Raw genomic sequence first — 26,953 nt, 5'->3', positions numbered from 1 at the left:
AGTGGTGTTTGCCTGTATCTATATCCAACACCCCCCTATCCCCCAACTCATCATCTCCCTCACTCTTATAGAGGTCATCCACCTCCGCCCTCTCCAAACTCTGTTTCATCCTTCATCTCCATCTAACAAGCTTTTTGCTGCCCACATTCGCCGTTGCTCACAAGGCCACGCTGCCATTGTCTGAATGGCAAGTGACAAATGAGAGGCAGGGAGGTGTTGGAGAGTCTTGTCAGCTGTGTGGGCGCAGGTCTGTGTCCGCCTTTACCCTAACACATCAGTGACCTAGAGTACAGCCGGCTCCTGATCTGAGTAGTCAGTCATGTAGTCCTTATCTAGTATGAGCTCACACTTCCAACCAGCGTAATGCCTTTCATACATTCTTGAGATCTTCCTCGAAATCACATGGAAGTCATAGAGATAGGCGAGGATTCTGTTTGATTGATAGCTTTAGATGTCCATGGCCTAACATCATCAGGTTACAGGAGGCATTTTAAAAGCGTTGTATACCCAAAGATGTAATCCATAGCACAAGGCACTGCAAGACTTGCCACGCTGGATGTGACGCCGGCCCAATTTCTGAGCCAGAAGACAGGGAGTGGTTTTCGGGGCAACATTAGTGGCCTCAGGATGCTGTCATTTTTGGCTGCTTGGGACAAATACTGATGGGTGCAGAGAGCAGGTGTTTTTAACTCAGACCTGACTGTTCTCTATCTAAATCTCATTGTAGCCTCTACATTTTAAGAGATTGAGATATTCCAGTTTTCTATTATCTGCTTTCTTACCAGCACAGTCACAGCCAAAATGTTCATTACAAGGTAAACCTGATATGAGACCTAATGTTATGAGTTATTACTGTAATAAGAGCGTCATTAAAGTCCTCACTGAGCTATTAATATAATGAACTATTATTCCAACTCAAAATCCTAACATTTCAGCTTGCTGTGTGCCCCCCTGTTTTGCTAAAATGAAAATCAAAAATTGTTCCTCCCCAGCGCTATACATGTAATTATTGTCACCGCTGTCCAAAATGGAGGTTTGCAATGTTGACACAGTACTGTGTGTAATGTAGAGAAGGGCCAGGGCAGGTCCTGATTTGCCCCATTCAGGTTCCAGATGGTACCTTGCCAGTACACATGTCATCAAGTGGCTGTAACAGTTGTTTGGGTACCCCCATGGCTCCACCCTGCTCTCGCCTCCTGCAGGCAAACTTATTGTACTGCAATTTTGGCAAGCTCCTCCCAGCATGGCTTTCATAAAAGCACCAGGAGGTTAAGCTGTTAATTAGCTACTGAAAGACGAGGCCAACAGCTTGCTGTTAATTTGCTTTCCTGTTTTTTTTTCTTCTTGACATCACTTCCTGCCTGTTTTGGAGACTGTGTGTCACAAAAGCAGGACCAAGCTCATTAAGGAGGGAAATGTGTTTAACTGGCTACGATTACAAGTGCACATTATGTATGTATAGCCATGCTTATCCAAATGTTCTTAATGAGAGAGACCCTGGACGCCAGTGTGGGGCTCCTGTGGGCATAGGCCCAGGCTCGTTATCACCACACAGGGCATTGATCTCTCTACCGCCCGCTTGCTTATCCTCCTCCTCCTCCCCTTTCAAAGACAGTGACTCGCACATGAATTATGTGGACACATTGATCAGCTGATTGAGGGCTATTGTTTAGAGCCCTGGGTCATTATTGAAGGAGGGATTACCCAACTCTTGTTTTGTGCGTGCGTATGGGAGAGTGTATTACTCAGCTCCTTGTCACAGCACTTACTCCCCTTAGCTCACCTTAGATTTGCTACAGCTACACAAATGTGCACACACTTACACACGCACAGAGCACATACAGCAGCCTACACAATCAACATGGCCCAAATGACTGCCTGCATTGATTGCCTTCCCTCTGCAATTATGTTCCCATTGTTTACTTTCTAGCATCTTACTCATTCAAACGGAATTCAATAATTATTGCTTTATTTAATGTTAAAGTAAGTAAGAGTGGTGGGTGTGGAGTACCAGTAGCTGTATTGTCTTTAAGTGTCTCCGTAACCCCTCCCAGGCTACTTTGCTTCATAGGCCTATGTTAAGTCATCCTCTCCAAGGACACCTACAGTGATCCATCTTTACCTCGCTGCCCTCCCTTACGACACAGAGGTCCGTTTTGTTTCTTTCCTCCCTCCCAGAGACAAATATGCAGCCTGTTTTTATTCACTGGTAGAGATGGATCATTTCTACACCTAGGCAGTAGAGGAAGCAACTTAACACTTTATGGGCTTTGAGACAAAGCGGCAGGATGCGGTGGAGAGGTGGCAGGGATTAGGCTGAGTAAAGGAGAATAAAGGACAAGGGTGGAGATGAGGTTCAGGAAGCAGTAGGTAGGCAGTTTGGGCCTGGAATACACAGTCCCCTTAAGCCACAACCTAACTTTTAGGCATGTTGCAGCTTGCAGTGGCTAATTCAAAGCAGTCACCGCACTTGGCACCCAGTGGGGCCTCTGTGGTTGGAGCTGTTGTGCGTCCTGCTGGCAGACAGGGAATCACAGGCCAAACTGCAAGCGCTCCCTGACTCCAGTCACTCTGTTTTTCTTTCCTAAATAACCTGCTTACATTCCAGGGGAATCCCAGAGTGCAGATTTATGAGAATCAAGTCCCTAACAAATCTCTGCACATGTACAAATACACTGCTGCTGGGAAGAAAGGGGTCATTGCATTAAAATACTTTTATTCTCTAGCTCCTAACCCCAAACTTTATGCTCATCATTAAGATAATCTGTTTGTAGATTTAACTTAATCCTGATTTATAACCTTCAGCTTTAGTCAGCAACTACCTTTTCAGAAGGATAGCAACATATACTGAACAGTACACTGCACATATATACAATGGCCAAAGTTGTCACACAGTGAGACTTAAGTCACACAAGGGTGTTTTCATCTCCCTTTGGCCGCGGTGTGTTTTCCAACCCAACGGGCACATTACATTGTCTTCCTTCACAGTGAAATATGGTTACCTCATTGGTTATAATTGCTGCCATGACATCACTATGTTTGAATAACAAAGGTGCTGCTTGACTTATTCTAACACGTCTCAAGCCAAGAACTAGTTTGTATATTTCCCTCTCAGGTCATAGTGAGAATCTGACTCCTGCCTTTGATTTTTGAGGATTAAATCTTCCCATTTATATAAGAAGGCATGTCTGCTCTATTGCAGTGTATTGCATGGCGTCAGGTGTGAATTGCAGTTTTTTTTAACCAGTGTAAGCCTCCCGTGAAGCTGGTGTGTGCGCACATACACACACACACACACATACACACACACAGACATCAGCTTTTAGTGCAGAGAATCAGGCAGACAGTTACAAAGCAATATCCAGGCAGATACTCACTGGCTCTCTCACAGAGGGAATTTGGCAGCTCTCTTAGAATTGATAGCTATTTAGCTCACAGATAGTCATCTGTTTTAATGCATTAATTTTGTATTAACAGCACTGCCAAATTTAATGGTGGAAATTAGGGTATGATCATAATGGTATGTGGCTGTGTGTGTGAGAGTCTGCATGTGCATGTTTGTGTGCGTACATTTCTGATGTTCTTTTTGTCTATACTTTCATATGTGTTTATTGCGCGTACATGCTGTATTATACAGCTCCATTGGGAGCCATTCTTTGGTATTACCGGCTCTCTGTCTCCCTTCCACCCTTCCAGTAATACCCACCTCTATCTTGTGTTAGTTGGACTCTCTCAGCAACCACACTGTTTTGTGTTAAAGGTGCACTTTTACTTTGCATTTAAGTGGATGGAAATGCAGATGTATGCAGTGCTCTGGGTGGGTGGTGAAAATGATACAGGCACGTATTGCCCACTCAGAGGGCAGGGTGCACTGTAGAGTTGTGAGAGAGAGGATGGGGTGGTGCCCACACCGCCCCTGTCCCTCTTTACCTGAAAAAGCACAGAGCACTGCTTCAGCCTCCACAGAAAGAGATAAGGTGCTCCATGGAAGAGAGAGGTTTGAAAAACCATGACTGCATTTTTAAACTATGAAAACCACCACAGTATAAAACAAAGCTTAGAAATCTGTAATGCTACATGTAAAAATGTGTAAAACAACCAGATAATTAAGCCTCAGTTTTACAGTAGCACACTACAAGGGACTCACATCTTTCCTTTAGAATACTGCAGTATAACTACAATATGACTGAAGGTGCCTCAAGACACTTGTCTTTGTGGTCTTATCTGTTAAATCAGACCACACATACAGTGCATTCATATGCACACAGCATGTCTCCCGTGCCCAACTGAGTATATCACTGCATTTTATGCACTCTCACATTTGTACTTGCTCAGCTGAATCTCCTATATGACTGCTGTAAATTCCCAGACAGTTCAGTGGTATTGAATCCATGCCACCGACCCAGCCAGCTTCCCCCATTATGCTCCACAGCTCCCCTCCTGTTGGGGCCTCGATAGGGCGCTTAGAAACCCCAGAGCCAGGCCGACCAACTCCTCCCCGCTCAACATGACTTTTTCATTAAGCCGCCAAATTCCTGCACTCCAGTTGGAGGTGATTTATCAACCAGGGGCTTCAGTGCAGGTTCATAGAAAACAGACATAGGCCCGGTCTCATGCATTATTATGTTTCACATTTAAAGTGTGTGTTAATGCATGTGTGTGTGAACCAGAGACAGTGATGGACTGCGAGTGTACTGTGTCCATACTGTGTTTGCGCTCTCAGATGTGATCCCAGGAGTCTCTCACATGGATAATTGCAATGGAATCCAGTGAGAATCCATGTTCAAGAAAGTTTGTGCATGTGATTATCATAGGGTTTTTGTTCTCATGGGCCGAGCTAAGCCGTTCTCGTAGGCACTGTGGTGTTTTTTTGCGTCAGTCTTCCCTGGAATACTGAATGAGCAGGGGCCACCCCACTGATCACTCATTGGTTTGAGCTCACACCTTGTTCACTGACTCTAAAATGCCCCGGACTGCCTTGGGTCATGGCCAGTGCAGAGATGGTGAAAGTGGTAGTTTACAGGTGTAACCATTTGACATTGTAGACAGAGCTACAAGCACCGGGGCAGGCCAGTTTTGCCCCTGTTGAGGCCATCTTCCTGGCCAGTCAGTTTTATAGTGAGTTATGGCCGATTCTGAGGCTGGCGGTCTCAGGTTCACTCCTATATAAACCCTGTGCTTTTTATGGGAAACTATAAAACTCCCAGGATTTTTTTTTCTACCTCCTGAGACTAGCTTTGAAGTTTCGGTCAGGTGCTGTCATTTTTTTTAAAACTTGTCTACTTGTAGATTTTTGGAGCCTTGAGTCATTTGCGGCAAGAACTCTCTTTTTTAATTCAAGACATCTGCTGTGACTCAAAGCAGTTTGCATGATGGATTTGGTGTTATCTATAACTGAATCTGTCTCTCAGGTTTCTGTCTACCTTAGTTCTGATGCAATATTTGTGCACAGAGGAAAAGGAGGAGGAGGAGGAGGGCTCCCACAATATCCAGCAACACCTATTCATGACATCATGGATGACTTAAAACGAGGCGAGAAAGGAGAGCACACAGAGACACAGAGCCTTTTACAATCACCTAATAACTCTATTACACCGAGCTGTGGGGCTCACAAAAAGGAGAGGAAAAAAAAACTCCTATTCCTTTTCCTGGAAGCGGTGTCTTAATGCACATTTTAGGTGTAGAAGTGAGAAATATGAAACCAAAGAGAATGAAACACAATAGCACAGAAAACCCCATAGCAATATTACAATATTGCGAGAAAATTAAACATTAGGAGAAAGGGACAAGAGCATTTTAGGGAGGCATAATATTGTTATGACTTTTTTTCACCAGGCTGTCAACACCTGATTTAGATGTAATGTGGTTAAATGTCTAATGTTTCCATTGCTTTCTATTGCTTTCCATTTTCCAGCCAGCCAAACAGGCCATCCAGTGCAGGACAGGACAGTTCAGTTTCTTCTTGATGAATGGTTCATTTTTCTGAGCCTTTATCTAAGTGTGAGCCTGAGGTATGAGGTACATGAACATGGGGAGGTTTACACTCTTTAAATGCAGAATTGGTGACAAAACTCAGTGCATAGTAGAGCCAACTTTAATTGCAATCTCAAGATATTGTGGCTTAGAGCATCAATTTACTGTTATATGTATCCAGTCATGTTTCATCCTTCTTTTGGCTTCAGTTAAACAATTTTCATCTCCATTTACATGCATGTATTAAAATCGTTTAAAGCGCCTATTCGTTCAGTATATTTTAAAGGATAACATATTACAATAAACAATATTTTTTGTTGCCTCAGCATGCCTCACAGGATACATGGGGGCCAAGAAGATTAAAGTAAACAGGGGAAAGCTTTTGGCGATTGGCATTGACTGCAGCCACAGAAATCCACAGTGAGACCGCAGAGTTTGATATGAGAGGCGGCACATGACAGGCATGACACAAGTGGCCATACTGAGTCTGGGATTTTTATTGTAAACATGCAGAAACAATCATTGCGATTCTTTAGGGTAGTGGTCAATAACTCTGTTTCTCACACCAGGCACAGTCATATTGTGTTGGCGTTGCATCATTGATTGAGCCATGCAGGAGGTAATTAGACTGGAGCTCTGTGGTGCGACAAGAGGTTGTGGTGGTATGGTGTCACTACGGGGTGTTAGGCATGTTGTGACACTACAGAGGGTGGGCTGAAGGCTGGACCAGGCCTGCTGTTGAGTCTTAGAGGAAGTTCTGGGGTTGACAGGTCAATACTAGTGCTGATTTCCTGTCCTCTGAAGGTTGTCGTCCTGTTGTGGAATGTTCCAGTTTCTCTCAGAATGTACTAAATCCCCCTCCTGCCTCGCCACCGACTGACTTTGCTTCTCTTTCTCTATGAGAGAGCGAGGATTTAACTCACCATGATCAATATTTAGTATCCCATGCGTGAAACAAGCAGATGTTTGGAGTTTCCTTTTTAGAGACGGGAGGCTTCTGTTGAGTGAAGGGGATCAATGCTCCCTTCCGTCTGTGAGGCTGCAGACCCACGGCTTTTGAAGGGTGGCTGATGTGATTCCTGCCCGCCCTTGGGCCCCTGAGATTTGCGCGCCTCCCAGGCCTCTCCTGTCCTGTTAGCCCGCTGATACAGACACTCAGGCAGACAAAGTGAGCAGTCCAAACAGTTGTCCTGAAGTGGAAGAGGTCTGGATGTTAAACAACAGGGCTGTGATTGGGAATTGATTTGTTCATTTGCCAACTGTGTGAGTGAAAGTGAGTCGGTGGTGCCTAGCCAGCTATCTGCCATCTACAATAACCTCTTTTTCTCTCTTTCCCTCTCTCTCTTTTTCTGTGTTCTTTTCTTTCTCTGTCGCTCTCTCTCTCCATCCCCTCCCACAGCACCTGCAGCAGCACGAAAACGCGGTGGAGGGGGATGCCTGCTACTACCATTGTGTGCTGTGCAACTACTCGACCAAGGCCAAGCTCAACCTGATCCAGCATGTGCGCTCCATGAAACACCAGCGCAGTGAGAGCCTCAGGAAACTACAACGCTTGCAGAAGGGCCTGCCGGAGGAGGAGGAGGACCTCAGCTCCATCTTCACCATTCGCAAATGCCCTTCTTCAGACACAGGTCAGAACCTGCCTCTCTGTGTTAGTATCTCTGTGTATGTGTCCGTCTTTGTTTTACTCTCTTGATCTCTCTGCACCTATGCCGCTCTCTCTTGTACACATAAACACACATCCATCCGCTGAATTGAGACAGTTTACATGCTTGAGTTGTCAAATTTTTTGCTCAAAATCTGCCTGCATTTACTTCCTACTCGAATGAACCCTAATGGATTATCTTGAAATCACGCCAAAACCTTTTTTAGTAGGGTTTTGTGTTGTTTTGTTAATTAATTTTGTAAATCACTATTTTTAGATAGGAAGAACAGTACATTACACGATGAAGCAGGATTTCTATACTGACTGAGCTGCATTAAGATGGAGAGGGTTCGCATTCAGAGATAAAAGTAATGGCTCTTAATTCAATTTCCACAGAGTAACTTTATTTTTTTTTATGACTTTTTGATATTGATATAATTTGAGATGCATATCAACGCAAATATCCCTACAAAGTCTGCCTCCAGCAGTAAAAGCAGAGGTCCCTGTTAATGGGAGCTGTCCCTTTCAGCCAATAAAGACATATTGAGACAGAGCATTAAGGCCAGAGAAGGAAGGGCTGAACAACAGGAGCAGCTGCAACAACAACAAGAACACCAAAAAACAGACACAGCTACAACAACAGTATTATAACTGAAACAAAGTGCCTCGACTGCTCATTTATTATGGGCTGATTAGGAAGAGTGAGCTGTGGTCAATTAACACTCTTTCTTAGCAGAGATTTGGTTTTCCAATCACTTTAACTCCTGTGCCCTGACAAAGGGGCTCTATTGTGTGTCCCTCCAAGAGGGAACCATTACGTCCCTTGCACACATACTCGCCGTCTGTGTTATGCAGGGGAAAAAAAGGCCAGCCTGTGAAGACGCTTTGTTCCAAGGAAGCAGGGATAATGAAGCCAGCGGCCGGGAAATTGCGCAAAAGGCAGTCACAGATCTGAAGCAAATCATTAGAGAACATATTTAGCTGAGCAATTAGGGACAATTAAGCTTTCTGCTCGCTGCACTCCAAATATGTTAATGACTACAGTACAGTGGACAAGCGAACATGCAAAGGCAAAAGGAAGAGCCGTTAGGGTTAAAAAGGATTGGGGGCTGGGGGTTGGGAATTTACTTTTTTTTGTTGAGACAGGAGGAGCTGTTGTACTATTGGTACTGTTTTTTGCTCGAGCAGATGTTGTGTTTGTCAATCTGTTTTTTCTCTTATAACCTTTGATGTGCTGATGCACATGTTTGTGCCAGGGTGAGGTATCTGAGCCTTAGTTAGGTAATGGTCCCCTGCAGTGGGGCGGTGTGTGGGCAGTATCGTTGCACATCCATGCACGCGCGCGCACACACACACACACACACACACACATACATATACACATGCAGACAGACACACAAATAGATAGTGGTTACCCTCCAGCAAAGCTTCATCAAATTAGACTAACCCTCACATACATGAACAGACCCCTAGTATGTAACAAAATTTAAAAGGGAGTGAATTTAGGAAGCTTTAGATTTAATGTTTTTGTTGTCTGATTGTGTGTTTTGATGACGATGGGATTGATGGGATTGGAGGTAATGCATTTTCTTGTTTCCCTTGAAATTTGGGGACCACTTTAATGCTTTACAATATAATAGATTTTTTCTATTTTACTAATTAGTAGCCCCCATAGGGAAAATCCACTCTAACAATGTGAAAACAACATCAGTGATTATGACCCATATTATTTAGATCTTAGTCATTGTTTTCAATTCAATGCAAACTCAAACTGTTCTATTTTTATGTTAATAAAACAAAGCATCTTGATCAAATTACCCCAATAAGGATCATCTATAGACATTAACTCTAAAATTGCTGACTCCACGGCTCTCACTTCCACCATTTCACACCCCAAATGTTTCTCCAACAGCATCAACTCAGCTGGTCAGTCTCATAGCCCCACCCCTCCAGTGGGGCTGAACCATTCCCTCCCAGTGTAATATTTAATTTCCTCTTCGCTAGCTCTTCTGTGGCACAGGACTCTTTTTTTTTTGTGGTTGAGGCATAGTTGCTAAAGTGGTGGAACGTTCCCTGGCTTGTTAAAACAAAGTTGCCCCTGGATTTCTGGGTCACCTAGACAGTAATTCCCCCGCCTGCTGCTGTTCTGTGATCCTGTGAGTGGTTCTCTGCTGGCGTTAGGTGCTGGGCTTGTAGCCTGCCTGGGATTATTCCCAAAACATATGAAGCCTGTTTTTTCTCCAAAAAGCTTACAACAATCATCAAACATATGACAGCATTACACAGAGAGGTGGTATTAAATGGTAGCATGACATAATTCTTAAAAAATCCCCTGAATCCCTCCATTTTATACATTAATGTCTTTGAGTTGAGATCTTTATGTGTAGCCCACTGACACTTTTCTATGACAGCAATGGAATGACAGCTTGTTCTTAGCTGATCTGGTGTGTTTTACATAATGTTTCTTATGAGGATGCAGCAAACACAGACTGCAGGGATTCAGTGCCACATATCTCCTCTGGGCTGGATGTCCGAGGAGAGCAAGGGCAGCAGAAATGAGGTTTCTTTCCAATTAGACTAACGCAGGGATAAAAGGCATGCATTGTTTTAATTCTTGCTCATACTGAAAATGTGCTGCTTAGGCATGTTTCACTGTGGCCCCGCCTCCATTTGTCTTCTTTAACCCTTTATCTGTGGGGAAACAAAGGGGGCCTCAGAGGGACCCTAGCTGCACACAGCTGCCCTTGCGTGCAGAGATCACTGTCTGCACTAGTGCTAGCCTCTAGCTTTAAGTAGAGCAGCTCATTACCAGGTGGCAGGTAGACACAGAAAATAGAAAACAGAGACATGTATGTGACAGAGAAGGCGAGAGGGAAATGGTAAAACTCCCATAAAGCATTGACATGTGAGGACGGTTGGTTTGACAGCATGAGGACAAAATATATTTTAGGTTTAGTAGTTACAGAGAAAAGGTAAAACCTAGTGTCATGTTGATGTCAAGTGTAGGGGTTAATGGTGACTGCTAACAATGTAAAGCATTGGGGTGTATGTGTATGAGAAAGGCCAGTATATGGAGAATAAGGGAAAATAATGAAGAACAGATGCAATAGAATTGGGGGGAATGAGTTTGGGGAGCTTGCATGTGAGAGCTAGTGTGACACTTGAGCGCATGATGACCCTATTTCGTATGAATGATGTTCACCAGGGCATATAACTCTGTGACACATTGAGGTTTCTCATTTCTTAACATTTAATCGACTAAAGTTATTTTTTTAGACATAGAACAGAATGAGATCATGCCTTTAAAAAGGGCAAAGTTAAAATGCACTGAAGGGTGGATGCCCTTCTGCGAGAAACGTCTGCTTTGTTGCGTGCGAGAGAGAACGAGAGGGATGCAGGAGAGAACATTTTATAAATGTGAATTATTAGTATTTTTCAGTGGTGGCGTACGTGTGTTTATATGTATGTATATGGAGGAGGCAGAGATGGAGAACAAACGTGGCTGACAGTGTGGATTAGCTCCTGCTGTAAATCTGCCTCAGTCACAGATGGCAGGCCCTTGATCGCTGGGCTGTGACGGCTTGGCTCTCATCGCAGGAGGAAATCCCTGTCTGTGAGTCTAGGAGGCTGGGAAGGAGAAGGCTGGGGCTGGGGCCGCCTGAGCAGCCACCAGTCATTGTCTCCTGTCTGTGTAGACATACAGGCCTGGGTATTCAAGGGCAAAGACTGGTTTGGGGAGGGCTTATCTTACTTTGACTCTGCAGTTGTTTCAACCACCACACCATGAGAGCTTGTAAGTGGAACTTAAGCCCCCAGTTAAGATCACCGTTACTTTTAATGACCAGTTTGAGAAACTGGGCAGGCGAGCTGTGCGCTTTATTAAATGGAAATGAGACAAAAGGATGCATACAAATTACTGCATAATAGTGGTATCCAATATGAGATCCACTGCTTGTTTCGCTAAAAGGGGTGCGCTTTCAGGGTCACACACCTAATAGTAAGGCCTGTCCTGACAACAGAGGCATTTCTCTTCCCTCCCCACATGCCTCCCTCTCCCTCTGTGCCTCATGCATAATTCTTAAGAAGCTCTGAAAAAAAGACGGAAAATGGGCTGTGGAGTGAAAAAATGCACTGATTAAGCAAATAGAAAAAAAAGTCACTCATTTAAGGGTTTGCACAACACCTTGCAACTCAAATTTAGTTATGGCAGACAGGCTGTGTCGACATTCAGCGTGTCAAAATTACGACACAACATACCTTATATGAATTATATTGAGCCATTTCTTCATCTTTTTGTCTCACCCTCTGCTCCTAACCACTTTCTTGCAACATATTAACAGGGCTCTCAGGACTCTCCCCTGCTATCATGCTCTAGCTATCTGCATGTCCAGTGGCTAAGCTAAAGCTGCTTAAGCCAGGTAAAATCAGAGGTGAGCCAGGCCACACTCTGATGGCATGCAAGGGCCATAGTTTGAGCTTTTGCTCCCCACAGGCAAGAGCAAAACAGACGGTAGCCATTTCTGGAATGTCCTCCTTTATTCATGCTTGTTAAAATGCAAAGTAAACCTTTCCAGAAACAGGATATTGTAGCCCCTAACCACCAGACCCTTTCTACATGCCACATTATAGCCAATCTGAAAGTAAGTTGTATAGACAGACACTGCTGCAATGCGCTTTTAATAAAGGCTGTTATTGCCCTGGTGATGCAGAGTGGATATGAGGATGAGGACTATGCAGGCCTGGATGAGTAGGCCCCCAGAGGGCCTGCAGCTCAGTCAGGCCTCCGTCAGTCGCCTGCCTTCTAATCCCTGTCCGAAGGGCAAGGCAGCATAGGAAATTGTTTGCTGTCCACAGAACGTGCCAGGAAATTCATAAATACATTACTTTTCATTTTGAAAATATTACAAAAGACTAGACGTTTATTAAAAAGCTAAATTGATGGCTTTATAGATTTTCCAGTTGTGTATCAGCATTCATATGACCCTGCTGCTCTAACTAACACAAGTAAGTCTTTTCTTTTCCTGTGCCCCCTGCTTTATGGACAAGCTTGGTATGAATTCCTCTGCTGGCTCATCCTGTAATAGCAAATTGACCAGAAAGCCACCACTCTATTCTGGGATAGGCTGTGAATAAAAATGTCTTGTGTCCAGATTTTTACTACCTCTCCTGACTGAGCCCTCATTCTGTAAATACTGGCTAGCTTTGCCCCCGGGCTGGAAGGTGGGCAAAGTCTGAGTCCTGGTGTGCCAGCCTACCCTAGATCTGGTTTAGAGGAGAGCAGAGGCAGCAGCAATGTGTTTCTACACAGAAACAAAGACGATAAGAGACAATAAGACAAGTAATAAATACACAGAGGACAAGTTGAGTCATGCTAAAAGAACAAATGCTTCTCAAAACGAGGGCGGCTTTTTAAGGCAGTATTTGGGAAGATTCGCTCACACGGAGTGTCCTGTATGTTTTATGGCCTGTGTGCGATTTCACTGTCAGTTATGTCATGTGGGTGTAAATATGCGCCAGATTTTATTTTGCAAACTCGCATACCTATAAATGAGCACACACATAGGTGTCCGCACTGAGAATCAGGCTGTGTGTGGGTGCGAGAGGCTCCCCCTGTCATCAAGCCCATTTTCAGAGGAGACTGGCAGCACATTATAATATTGGTTTCCCTCTCTCTTGTCATTACCAGACACTCTCCTTGAAAGCTGATCCAAAAGATAGACAGTCCATCAGGAGACAGTCATCTCATTTGTACTTACTAAACGTGTTAATGAGTTCTATTTTCAGGCCTAGAGGCTTTGCTGCTGGATATTGGAGCAGAGGCGGCGATCGGTGGTATGAGGGGCTGGATCACAGGATCAGTAGGAGCTCGGTGGGAGGGAGAGGAGGTAATGCAGTAGCCCTGCTGCCCCTCACGTCACTCACACGGAGTGACCACAGCCTCCATAGGGGCTGCCAGTCAGGGCGGAGGATGGGAAGTCTGTGGTTACAGACAGACACTGACAGTGGGGGAGAGAATAGATTAGGTGACGAAGGCGTAATGGTTGTGATGGGTTTAATTATAGCAGCAGTCATGTCACTTCCACACAGGTACATGAGATGAAGGAGAAACAATTCAATTTAAGGCAGAAGGCCATCAGATCTGAGAGCTCCTTAATGACTGATTCATATGAGATGTGTTTGATAGAGCATAAGACTAATGTACAGTATAGTTCAAAATATGTTCAGTGCAGTCAGAGGTAAGTGTAAAATGCATGAGTGGCTGAATTTTCTTATTAGAGAACGTGACACGGGGTTTTGTCAGCATTTACGTGGACAAATACTTCTCCGCAAGTGTAAATAACATGACTCCACTGACTCTTCTAATGTGAGTACAGTCACAAAGAGTCAGTTATGTCTGTCCTCAATTCTCAAACCCACTTTGGTTGGTTGTCTTCGTCAAAGTATGCATAACCAGCACATTTTCTACAGTGTAGTTGTTGTTAGAATAACTTTTGGCTGCAATACAATGCAGTCTCTTGTTTGGCTTTTCTTTACTGGTAATATGAAGTAGTTGTAATATTTTATTTTTTCATAGTTTTCTGCACGCTCCTTACTTGAACCTTCCCTTAAGGCGCACATTATCATCTTACATCCAGCATGTTCTCATCTATGATATTGATTGTAGTGCAAGTGTATGCCAGGTAGTCTTGGAACTATAACCAATAAATTGTTAAACACTGAGATTGCTTCATTTGTTACTCTGTTTTGGTATTGGTTGAACAGTGCTGCTCGCTGTCAGAATTAGGCAGCTCAATTTGACCATAGGCAGCATCAGAGAGGAAGCAGGGGTAAAGTTTGGGAACTATTGAGTTGAGGCAAGGAAAGTTTTATTTAGCCATTTTTAATAAGGCTGTTTGTGCCCCCCAGAGAGTGCTGGTGGATCAAAGGGCATGATCTGTGCTATGGATGAGTTCACCCTGTGTCCAGCAGAGAGGATCGGCCTCGCTGACAGCAAAACAAAACCAGAGAGTGAAGGATGCCCTATCCAGCAGCATGTTGCCCTCACACTCCGAAGGCTCCATTAGAATAAAGGCAGATGAAACAAAGGCTGGCTGAAAGCAGAGATGTTGTGATTCATTATCCACTCTCTGATAGATAGGCATGAGTAGTGAACAGTGAGTAAGTGTAGTACAAATGTGTGCATGTTGCGTTATGCACCAATCCACGTTATGTTAGTTTCGTTTGCCGAAAACATCCTTACAGACAAAAAACATACAGACACAGGCAGAATAAACACAAAACACACACGCGTCCATGTTTTGAGTGCATTAACAAAAAGAGCCCCCCCCCCTCCCTCCAGTGCCTCACACACATCAACTAAAAGCAGCCAGGCAGATGGCAGCAATGAGAGAAGTGCAGAAATAATTCAATAGTGAACCTTTCTAACCTTTACCTGTGGGCGTGAGCACCAGTCATTGATTCACGCTGTGCTTGACAGTACACTACACACCACCTGAGGAGGGTCAGGGGAGGGTGGATGAAGAGAAATGGATGAGTTTAGTAAAAAACACCAAAGGATAATATGAGTGGGAGGGAGGCTCTACTGTGTGTTGGTGATGGTAGTGTGTGACATTAGAGGGAACTCTTCCACAGATGGATACTGGGAATTATTCTGGACTTGAAGAGCTTTCACTAATATTGTCCCCTTGGGGACAGACAGAAATTCTCACACACCGCTTTGAGTGTGATATCACTAGTGAAGGCCAAAGCCAAGGCTGCCATTGATTACAAATCACCTTCAGATCTATGTCTTTGCCTACTTTCAGAGAATCATCCCATAAACCTGAGGCACCTGGTTTTCTCAGATGAGTGTTGTGAAGAACACTGGGGCTGATGAGCAGAGCACATACAGTATAGTGTCTCTTGTCGTGTGGTGATCATGTGAAGGCACTATTTCTTAAAGAAAAGATGTCTGGGTTTTGAGGGAGTCCTACCAACAGCCTGATTCTGTTTAACCAGATGTGATCACTTGCCCAATGACAGTCTGAGACAAAATAGTATTTGTGTTGTGAGAATCTTGGATATTCTTACTGTTTGACTCAGTCAGATTTATGGTGTCCCTCCTGTTCCAGTTGATGGCCTATCTCTCACAGTCTCTTTGTCTGGCAGGAAGCGCTGCTCTGTCGCCACTGTTTTATAAGTTGGCTGTGAATACGTTCTCTCCCCAACTGTCCATTTGGAGCAAAGGAGCTTGGATGAGCATATTGATGGATGATATTTAAGTAAAGGAAAATGAATCAGGAGCCAGGCATTTGCACTGTAAATGCACACTGAAGAGAAGGAGTTCCAGTATGGCCATGGAGAAGGAAAAACGTTTTAGTGCAACAAGATGATTTCAACCATTTACCAAACAACATTTTAGCAGTTTCTGAGGTTTGGACCGATAATCAATCCCTTTCAAATACCAGCAGGAAATTTTTATGTACTAGCAATATTGTTTAATTACTTGCTCCCTCTATAATATGCATGTGTTTGGCAAGACATGCATCCTCTCACACAGACATGGATAGTAAAGAAATAAAAGTTTGCACATGTATAACCATGGCCGACAGACTTCACAGCAGTCTTTTTTGCTAACACTAAAAGCAGCAAAGTAAAGGAAAAAGAACCTTTTACTAGTTTTTGTCTTAGACAATGACTAAAGGGTAACTGCTTTAAGAACCGCATATGTCTGTTGGCTGAATTCAAGGTAGTTTTTGCATACTTAGTCATTTTGTGATTATTTCTAAATCCAATGTTGCAATTTGCAAGGATTTTATGGCTTTTTACGTTTGATTTGTATGTTAATTCAGGAATGCCGTTATTCTTTAAAGATTTCTTTTGACGTAAAACTAAATCTGCAAACATACTGTAAAAAGTAACAAGAGTGAGAAGGCAAATAAGTTGGAAACAGCCGAGAAACCCACCTTGACTAATTGGAAGTATTAAGATGAGTAATCCACTGTTTAGAAAGCAAGCAAAGGTCAATTTTCATGCTACTTGCTCAGTAAGCATACAGGAGAGCATATCGAGTCAATTCAGCTGCGCTGCACAGTCAAGAGGGAGGGACATGCAATTTCAGGTTCTTTTTTTTTTTTTTCGCGTGACACGGCTACGTTAGACCAAGTGCTGCTATAAAAAGACTTTCCAGTTTCCACTCAGGATGCAGATGGTTTTGTGTTTTAAGTTGTAATATTGTAGTGATATATGTGCGCTTGGATAGCCAGTTTGTATGGAGTATATTGATGCTTATCCAGAAATACTCATAACTCAAAGCCATTTCAAAAGAACATGAGCTGTTAGCTGCTTGTGGTAATTAGTGGATACTGAAAAATCATTAAACTTATAAGCAGCAACTAAAATCCATGTGTTCGCTAGTTGCATTGTGCTGAACCTTGACAGTACACCACCTGTAACCAGTTTTAGGTAGTGATGGTGTGGATACCTTATGATTAAAACAGTGGCATCTGTTATTTTCGTCTATCAATGAGTGTTTATGTCAAAAATGTCCTCACTGTATTTAGCCTTACTAGCATTTTTACAAGAAATAACTATTGAAACATAAGAACGTTATGCCATGGGCTCAGTATTTTTATTCTTTACTTTCAGTGTTTTAGGAATTAAAAATATGACTAAAGTTTGATAAAGAAATCAATAATATGAATACTAGAACAGCAGAACTGCAGTGCTAGCACTGTACACATTGTTTTTTTAGATTACTTTGAAGGACTCTGGTACGAGATCACCAGCTAATTTGTGTTTTTACCCCATTTTTCTTTTCACTTTCTATTACCAGAAGCACATTATGAGCCGCTGTTGTCTCAAGAGAACCTTGTTTTCTGTGATCTGCAGTGAAAAATGTCTTCTGACAGCAGCACACGCATCAACTTTGCTTGCATGGGGACATCAAATCTGGTTGAAAATCTCTTCCCTCAAAACAAAACACAAAAAATCCAGGTGTTTTTCAGTGATAATCAGCAGAAAAAGAATTATAATGATTAACCTTAGCAGTGCCTAGTGACAGGGGGTTCTCTGGAAATGTGTTCCTCTCATGTATATGGTGAATATTTCAAGCACTTGGGAAAGCTGAGATGGGGCCCATGTTTGTGTGTGAGATGTAGAATGGAGAACACAGTGCATGTACTTGAATCCATGTCACAAGTCGTTGTCAGTCTAACAGACAGGTCAGCACTCTGAGGCTTACTCGATTTAAGGTGGCACAGGGGCCAGCGCGGCAGCCAGAAATAGGTAAAATGGGCTCTGTTTTTGTCATGTTAAACTAGGCAAAAGAACCTAATTGGGTGGGGGAGAGCGAATGGCAATACCTTCTTTGTTTAAGAGCCCTCTGCAGTCACTTTGCAGGAGCCATTGTGCATTGACCACAATAGCATTAGTTTGTGCTCTTGTTCTGGGCTCCTCTTTTCTCTGGCTCTCTGCAGTCAGCTCCTGTCCGTTCCACTCTGTCTCCACGCTTCACTTCCACGCTCCACCAAGGCTCAGGAAGGGACTCAGAAACATGCCCCATTGCCCCCCATCATGATTATCTCAACTTCACTCTCTTCCTCCTATCCTGTATTATCCCACCATCACCATCACCATCCTCAATCCTTCCTGTCCTGGTTTCTTATCCACACCATTAAAAAGATAAAGATAGAGAACTAAAGGAACCTTTTCTTCTGCTTTGTCTGTGGTCCACTTTTGCCCCGAGAAGAGAATCTTTATATTCTTATATTCGTGTTATCAGTTTTATAGAATCCAATCATTTAATGAGAAATTATTCAAACTGATTGAGTTCACAGACAGTCCTGAGGTCCTGCAAACGTGCAATGAATGATTTGTAGTAAATAAACTAATTTTTGTAGCATCATGAAATGGTAATGGAACAATTATGTTTGAAGTTATTTTCCTTGTCATGTGTCACTATCAGCAAATACAAAACAACTGCAAATCGGACTGACTGATTACTGAATAGACCTTGATAGTGGTGTAACATTGGAAATGACTTTTAATGGGCTACCATTGGAGTATAGTCCAGTACTTATAATGATTCCTCTCAACTGAGTTTTTTTTTCATATTCTTTTATCTAAAGATAGGGACCATCTTTAAATTGGTGCTTGAGGCATACTACAAAGAAGAGCACTTACCTTTCATGATGCCTTCTCATAGCAAGCCCAAGCAATTCTTATGTTGCTTGGTGACCAAGCCTGCTAGTTGTAATGGATTATAATGCACAAGCAAATACATGAGATAATGCATAAGGAAAATGCACTTGTGGACTTTGGTATGATGTAGAAAATGGATGTGAACTCCTATTTAATACTTATGAATTCATGTGCCTTAAAGAGTATGTATAATCAACAGCAGGTAGCAGCGGAATAAATGAGGCCTCTTTTTAGTAGGACCTAAGTTATTATCTTACCTCAAGGAAATTGTCATGACCCAGCCATGTGCAAATTGCATAACTAACCTCAGTATATTTAGTGCACTGTTAATGGCTCTGTGCCTTCTGAAGGTGTAATCATGCGTGATAAAAACCAGGCCCAAGTTACTAACCTAGGAGCAATCTAGTGTGTATTAAAGTGTCCTTTTTTTGTTATAAAGGTCATTCATAACTTGGTCGCGTTGTTGATGTACAGTGAGAGATATTGATTGATTAATGCATTAAGTGCTCACAATCCATTAGGTTCTGTGAAAGGGACTGGGGAGAAGACTTGCTCTTTCTCTCACTATGTGTTTTCACCTCTCCCTGTTGTTCAAAGGGCATCATTTTTTGCTGGCTTAAGTTTAAGGGACAAAAGCCTGAATATATGCCAAGTAATGCATTCAAAAGCACATTGGTTCTCATGAGTGTCAGTTCAATTACTCTGAAAAGCCTGACAAGGAATTGCTCTTACATTACCCTTCTGCTCATCCTGACCCAAAACCTACTGTAAAACAATCATATTTCAGCATCTGAAAGTATGAAAAGAAGATTTATTGTCCTCTGTGTAACACAATGAAAGTGAGATGTTTATTTTGAATATAAAGTGGCTTCACCAAAATTATGCCATCTGCCATTTCTCATTGCTATCACAGCGACTACCATTCATTTTAGTAGCAATAGACCATAAGTCAAATTCAGTGATGACAAGAACTATTATTTTCAACCCTGATGCTGTTTTGAATTGATTTTTGTCAATCCATTGACTAAATCAAAGTAAACAAAGACGCTTTTTTCCTAAAGCCTCTCAGGATGGTTTCCAGAACCAATGAGAGCAAGGGGCCATGGGGTTACTGCCTTGCTACTGCAGTGACAAGGAAAAGGAGACAGTTACTGTCTGGGCCCTAAGCAGGGAAGCCTGTGAAAAAGGCCAGTCAGTCATTACCTTAGAAACATGGGCTGCATTAGAGATTCATAACAGTGTGCCATCTCTGCACCTTTCATCTCCACCAGGGCCAGCTCCATTAGGATCTTTTATCTTTGTGCTGATGGCTGCTCTTGATAATGGGGCTGCCGAGAAATCCCAAAAAGTAAAGACTCAACTCTGACACTATTGGCCCTGCCTTTCTTCAAGTAAAAGAGTATATCAGCAGAGTACAGTAGAAGATAGATACTCTGTTATTTGCAGTCTTCAAACTGCATTTGCTAGGTTTATTTTTTCTAATATATTTTCCTTTGGAACTTGATATCCATTAGTGAAGTTTAGTTTAGTGTTAGTAGTTTCACCACACCATAGCTGCTGCTTTGCCTCTCATGTCCTGTCACCTTTGATACTGCAGTCTGATAATAGTGGTGACGATGGAGTCAAAAGAACTACTATTGATTTTTTTATTTTTACATTTCCTTTTTTGTGCATACTATCAATCCATGTGTTTTTTCTACTACATGACTGGCTAAGGTTTTGTAGGATTAAGGCTTAGTAAAATATTGGCATTCCTCCTGCTGATGCCCCAATGAAAATGCATTAACAATATCCCATGCAAAGCCTCATTGAAAACTTTGCTTTTGGGCAGACAAACACAACTGCATAATGGTATAGTAATTCATGCAAGCCAATGTTTTTCAAATGTTACAGTAATTATGAAAAATATTCTTACTTTTCCCCTACATACCCGCAGCAGAGCAAATCTCATTTCCAAGGCAAAGCGGAGAAGGAACACACTGAATAATCATTGTGTTTAATGCTCTGGTCATAATCCCAGGTTTTATGATGGTTTTCTAATGATTTTCTAATGATGTTAAATATTAGTAGAGAGTACAGTCATAATTTGAACACAGCGGTCGTTTTTTCAACGCTCTATCAGCGCACCCGATTGCAACTACAATGAATATTGCATTGGGAATGAGATTTAAGAGCCATCCCTTTTGGTGTTTTATTTTGCCGTCTCCCCATCTGCCATAAATCCTCATTGCTGTGCTCTTGAAGCCTCCGCCCTTGCCTGCCTTCCCCAGGTGGGAATACAATTAGGTGCAGGGGCCATTTCATTCAGTGCCACTGTCTGTCCACCGCAGTCATTCGTAAAAAACGCTGGAGCTGTCCCAGTGGAGAAAACAGTGGACTCCTGGGAAATATAAAAAAACAAGGAAAGAAGAGGGAGAGAAACAGAGAAGAAAATACTGGAGAGATGAGCACAAAGACAGGAAAAAAAATCTCCAGAACTGCTGTCAGAGGAGATACAAGCTTGGCCTCTGATGAGTGACAATATTGAGCAAAATATGTATTGGAGACAAAGGCTTTGTCTCCTTCCTGTGCCTTTTCAATGAATTACACCTCTCCACCCCCTACCCCCAGCTTTTTAATTAAATGGCTGCAGCTCCATCTCTCTATCCGTAGCTCCCCATTACAGAGGCTAGATAAGGGATTGCTATCTGTAGCATGTTAAGAAAGGCTGCTGGGCAGCCAAGCCTCATGAAATTTGTCACAAGATCTCATTTTCCTCATTGCCAGACGTGATGCTTATAATTGATGTGGAGGCAGCAGTAATTTATTGGCCGTCCGCAATTATCATCCCCTTCTAGCAGGGGGATGTGACTGCAATTTATAAGTGTGTGCGTGTGTGTTGTTGGTGTGTCTGGGGTTGGGGGTGTGACATTGTATCGTATAAATTAACGGAAAAACATGTTTCTCCTTATCGCATGGTGTGTGTGTGTGTGTGTGTGCACGCCACGTAAGAATGCAAATTAATGACAGGCTCCATATCATAAACAATATGGGGCCTGAATTGCAGCCATGTTCAGTTTAGGTGTCAAGGCTGTCAGTGCGCCAGCTGGACTTTCACACACAGCCGGGGGGTGGAAGGGCAACCAGAAGCCTGGGAGGTGTCGGGGGGGTCAGAGAGGGCGGGCCAGAGCAGCAGAGGGGGCTGGTGCCACAAGCCTTTGTCCATAGCTCCTCCTTATGTCTTTAGGGTTTGTTTTCACATAGTAAAAACAATGACAATGGGGGTAGATTGTTAATAATGTAGCCATCTAAATACTGAGACTGTCAGACTTTGATGCGGTCAGTCATTAGCATGCACTGCAATCACAACAACAACTTCTCTTCTTAACCTTTCACTGGTAATATTCAGAAAAGGAAATGCATATTATATCTACAGGCCATTTGCCACTAGTCAACTGATGTAATAGTGGGTAGTAGAGAGCCTGTCTTAGCGTAAACCACACCTTTTCACATGTCCAATATGATCCACAAAAACACAGCATAAATAAAATCTGCCTTTATTAACCTAGGAACATCATTAGTGATATCAAGGCAGCACTTCAGCTCAAAATGAGGCAATTCATGGCTTCTTTGTACAATATGGGTAATGTGAACTCACCACCCTGAGGACAGTGTGTTACAGTCAGCGTTGTTCACACATTAGTAATAATGGCTGGGGTTTTCTTTGATGTGTGTCTGTTTGCCTTCGTGCACAATGCACTTTCTCATAGAGTGACAGTAGAAAACTCTAAATTCTCTAAAAATATACTAATATACTTTTCAAGGCCTCTTAATTTTCTATTTTTTGCAAGACAAATAGATGTTAACAATTTCGAAATGAAGGTAATGCAGATCTTCTCTGCTCACAGAAAACATAACCATTTTAGTTTCAGTCCCACACAACCACTAATGTAATTGTCTCATGTTCTGTGCCGTGTTCTTGCAGTGTTTTGAACTCTTTTCTGTGCTCTGATCTATGGAGAAATAGCAGGTTTTTGGTGCACGGATTTTCCTGTTGCACAGCGGTGAGCTCCGTGGTCAGAGTGGATTGCTGTCATGCCATGGTGGGGAAGAGAATGAGAAAGATGAGGGCTGTCACCAGCAGCCACTCTGAGCATGCTCCCTTTGTCTTGGGAAATGGAACCTGTTTGTTTTGTCTACCTGCACGCCTGTTGTGTGCAGTTGCGAAATTAGACTTTCAAATCAAGAAGCCAGTGGGAGACCAAGACTCTAGTTTTCTCCTTCCCTTTAATAATCATCCCTGTTTACTCTTCAGGGAGTCATCTTTATATATTTTTTTTCTTAAATGCGCCCTCTAAGCAGGGAGAGTGTCTTTAATAAAGCAAGCAGGCAGAGCGCCATTCCAACATGTGAATTGCACAGGAGAGAATTGAGAGATGGAAGCAATAGAGAAACACCGGGGGAGGGGGGAGGGGGGAATGGGGGCTGCTGCCGCTGCACCCTTCATGCTATTATCTTTATGGCATAGCAAAACATGCTTCAGGCAATCAGCATGAAATTGTTAATTGCTCAGCCCACTTGTGCGTTGCTCAGGGGACAGGGGCCTTCAAGAGGTCCCGCATCGAGCGGGTAAGGGGTGTCCGACTAACTGCCTGCACGTCTGGTCTCTCACAAGACTCAGCATTGAGTCAGTAGTCCACTAATCAGAAGATCGGCAGTTTGATCCCGGGCTTCTCCAGTCTGCATGGCAGAGTGTACTGGGCAAGACACTGAGCCTCATGTTGCTCCTGCACCTCCGGTGTGTGTGTGTGTGAATGATTAACTCCTACTGACGAGGAGGTTGGCGCTTTGCATGGTAGCCCATGCCACCTGTTTATGAATGTGTGTGTGTGTGAATGAGTAGTATTAAAGCACTTTCAGTGGTTGTAAGACTAGAAAGGCACTATACAAGTGCAGTCCATTTACCATTTTTTACGTGTTGTCTCCTCTCAGTCTCAGTGACCTTCACAGAATTGTAGTGGAAATCACCAGAGGCATGTTCCACATAGTGCATTTAAGAATTAATTGTAGCTGCAATAGAATATATGCTTGTTAAACAAATTATTTTAACATTTGTGATCGCAGACTTTTCCTAGATGTTCGCAATGTTTGATAAAAGGTAAGAAAAGAATTGAGGCTTTAATATGTGGTCCAAGGGTTCTGTGTCTGCAGTCATGATTGTCTCCCCCATCTGAAAATGCATTTCTTTTCAAAGATAATATATTCTTTGCTGTTTGTTTCCAATTGTCTCAAGTGTACTGTCTTTGTGTGTCGGCCCATGTCAGGTTATTGTTGTCTGATTCCTCTGAAATGTAATGTGAGAGGCCTTTTGGTCAGGAGGCCACAAATGTAATGAAGATTGTGTGAGTCAGATGTGAGTAAACCCTAACCCTATACAAAAAATAAGCTCAAGGGCCATGAGGCCGCCTCTTCGTACAGGGGATGTTCATCACAGAGGGCAATATTAGCTCCAACGTGTTTCTACACAAACAAACACACCTCCAATCCCTGTTCCATGTACTTCTCTCATCTGCTAAGAAGTGGCTTCAGGTGGCTCAGAGGAGGATATGTAAGACATCTTTTCAAAACGAACACCACCCCTCCCGTTACATGCTCAGTCAGAACATAATGCCCCTCCTCCTTGGCTATCAGTTTTGTTCCTGTTGGAAGAGAGGGAGAAAGAGCAAGGTTACATAGGGCGTCATATTAATGGGGCCTGTCATGCGCGTTGATCGTCTTAGGCGTGGAGGAGGATGAGCACTCAAAAGGTGTTGTCTTCAAATAGGATTTCTGCAAGTGAGACATCCTCGTTGGGTGATATCCCCCTCAGAGCAGCCACTTTCTTATAGAATGATCTGTTATTAAGCAAATGAAGTGCTGCGGGCCCAACGGTAAATCCCTCCACTTTGTCATGGTGTGCTCTCAGTTATCACACCCTGCTCCCTCATTTATTCCTGATGTTCTACCCATTTCACCATGTTATACCAGGGCACTCCAGCCTTGTATTTGAAGTCAGTCACCCTTTTGGTGCACGTGTGACACAAGGAGGATTCCAAGTTGTAATCAATGCCTCCTTAAAAGGCTCATTGATTTCATATAAAAAAGGAAGTTTGAAACCAAGCAGTCTTTTTCTCCGGAGTAGCATATGGTTAAAGGCAGAATTTGTAATACAAATGTAAATGAAAATGGTATACCCATTACTAGATATCAAATCTTGGGATTGAGTTCTCACCCCCATCGCTTTAAGATGGTCTTTTAATATAACAATGTACATTACAAAACAGCTAAATGTATACGTCAGTAGTGTTTTCAAATGCATCTATTTTCAGTTATTATCACTCAACAAGCAGGTCATTATGTATCTATGCTAATCCAACGTGCATTTCTTTGGTTAAAAAATTACTGAACTAATGAGGAAAAGGGCCAAAGTACAGTTAGAATATCCGCTGCTACAGCGTGTGTATCAGATCAGTTGAACTTTACTTCTCCCAGCAAAGTATTTGTATATTGCACCTCCTGTGTGTGATTTCAGGTCATGTCGTCCCTCGGACCACTCTTATTAGTGACCAATCAGAGGAAAGTTATTCCCCTGCACCCTAACATCAGCTTAATCAGTCCACTCTGCAACAACCTCGACTTAAGGAACAATGAGGAAATCCTCTGACAAACTTTGGTTTGACATGGGCCTTTTGTCCTGGCCATCCAGATACATGATAGAGGAGAAAGAAGGGGCGATTGGAAGGGGGCGGGGTAGACAGGGGGAATGGCAACTGCTAGACAGGAATTGATTGCATTAATTGATATGCCAATATGTAAGCTTGTTACATCCACCATTGCTTAGGATGATGGCTAACAGGTCCTGCTGATCAATGGAACCAATAAAGGCTTCATCCATTAATGAGCAATGTGGTAATTAATGTTATCCCTAAACCAATTACCTCAGGCAGTGCATCTACAGGAAAGCGCAGCAAATAGTGCAACCAGGTTATCTCTTTTATACTCTTAGCAATTTTCTCATTCTGTCTCTTTACTGCTCTATGAGTTAGCATGGCTGCAAGGCTGCTCTCTGGCTCGCTTTACTCACAGCCCATAGAGAAAAAAAGTATTGTGAAGTGATTGCACAGGTAATCAAACAAATTGAAAATAAATTTTAAAAAGAGTCATTTTTTATATTGTACATAAATGATACTACATTGCTTGTTTCCCTGACCTTGACATTATAGAACCAGCTAAAGTAGTCATAGCTTCATATTGTAACCCAATCCTATTCATCTTGTTTCGATGTGGGAATTTAAGCTTGTAGAGCGGAAACTTTACTGTTTTTATAAGGATCCTTCTTCTTCTATGTCTCTAAATCGCCGTGTCCTCATTCATCTTCTTCTCTAAAACTAACTGTACTGCAGACGCAGTGGTGCAGAGGTCAGACTGAGGCTTCAAATGGCCCCCACTACTCAGGCAACAAAAAAATTAACCAATAGTACAGATGACTGCAATATAACAAGCCTTGTTTGTCAGCCAATAGCTCCAGAACCATGTAACTATTATACCTCTAATTATACGTTACATGCAGAGTAGTTTATGTGGTGAAGAATATGTCTATAGTGTTTGTCCATAGCCACAAAAGCCTGATTGTCTTGACAGCTGCAACAAAGAACAAGCCAGAGAGTCAGAGCCAAGTAACAAACCACAGCTCCCTCTGATAGACACACTGTCTGTACATGAAGAATAGCAGGCTTATAAATCAATGCTATTGTTTTAATGTTTTAAAGTAAGAATTGTCTTACCTGGAATTCATTACCTCATTCATTGCTCAGGGTTGAATAAAACAGGGTTTTCTACATTTTACAGCACAGTTATTGTTCAGGAACAAAAGAAATAGTATAAGATGACAGTTGATGCTTCACTAAAAGTCTGACTTTGGAAACAATAGTGTGTTAAGTAAATGATAGTCATGCTGCTTGTGAGGACTTACCCTCCATGCCTCAATCTTCGCATTTACAGTCAATGCTTTTCACTCACTGAGCATTACGTGGTGACTGCAGTTGGTTTCAATTAATTATGAAAAAGCTTGTCTGAAAATGTGTTTGTTTGGCTTTTGTAAGGCACATACATCACTTAAATGTGTTAATTTTGCTG

At 42.7% G+C, this 26,953-nt stretch overlaps 1 protein-coding gene across 1 annotated transcript in view; it reads left to right on the top strand.

Moving 5' to 3' along the window:
- The window catches only part of zfhx3b (zinc finger homeobox 3b), a 136,018-nt gene that overhangs the window by 69,714 nt on the left and 39,351 nt on the right, over nt 1-26,953 (top strand). The window contains exon 5 of the mRNA XM_070832750.1: nt 7,373-7,604. Coding sequence (XP_070688851.1) covers nt 7,373-7,604 — 232 coding nt within the window. The remainder of the gene's footprint in view (nt 1-7,372; nt 7,605-26,953) is intronic.

Source organism: Pempheris klunzingeri, chromosome 1, assembly GCF_042242105.1.
Source record: "Pempheris klunzingeri isolate RE-2024b chromosome 1, fPemKlu1.hap1, whole genome shotgun sequence".
NCBI classification, from domain to species: Eukaryota; Metazoa; Chordata; class Actinopteri; order Acropomatiformes; family Pempheridae; genus Pempheris; species Pempheris klunzingeri.
This window is presented reverse-complemented; position numbering and strand designations above follow the sequence as displayed.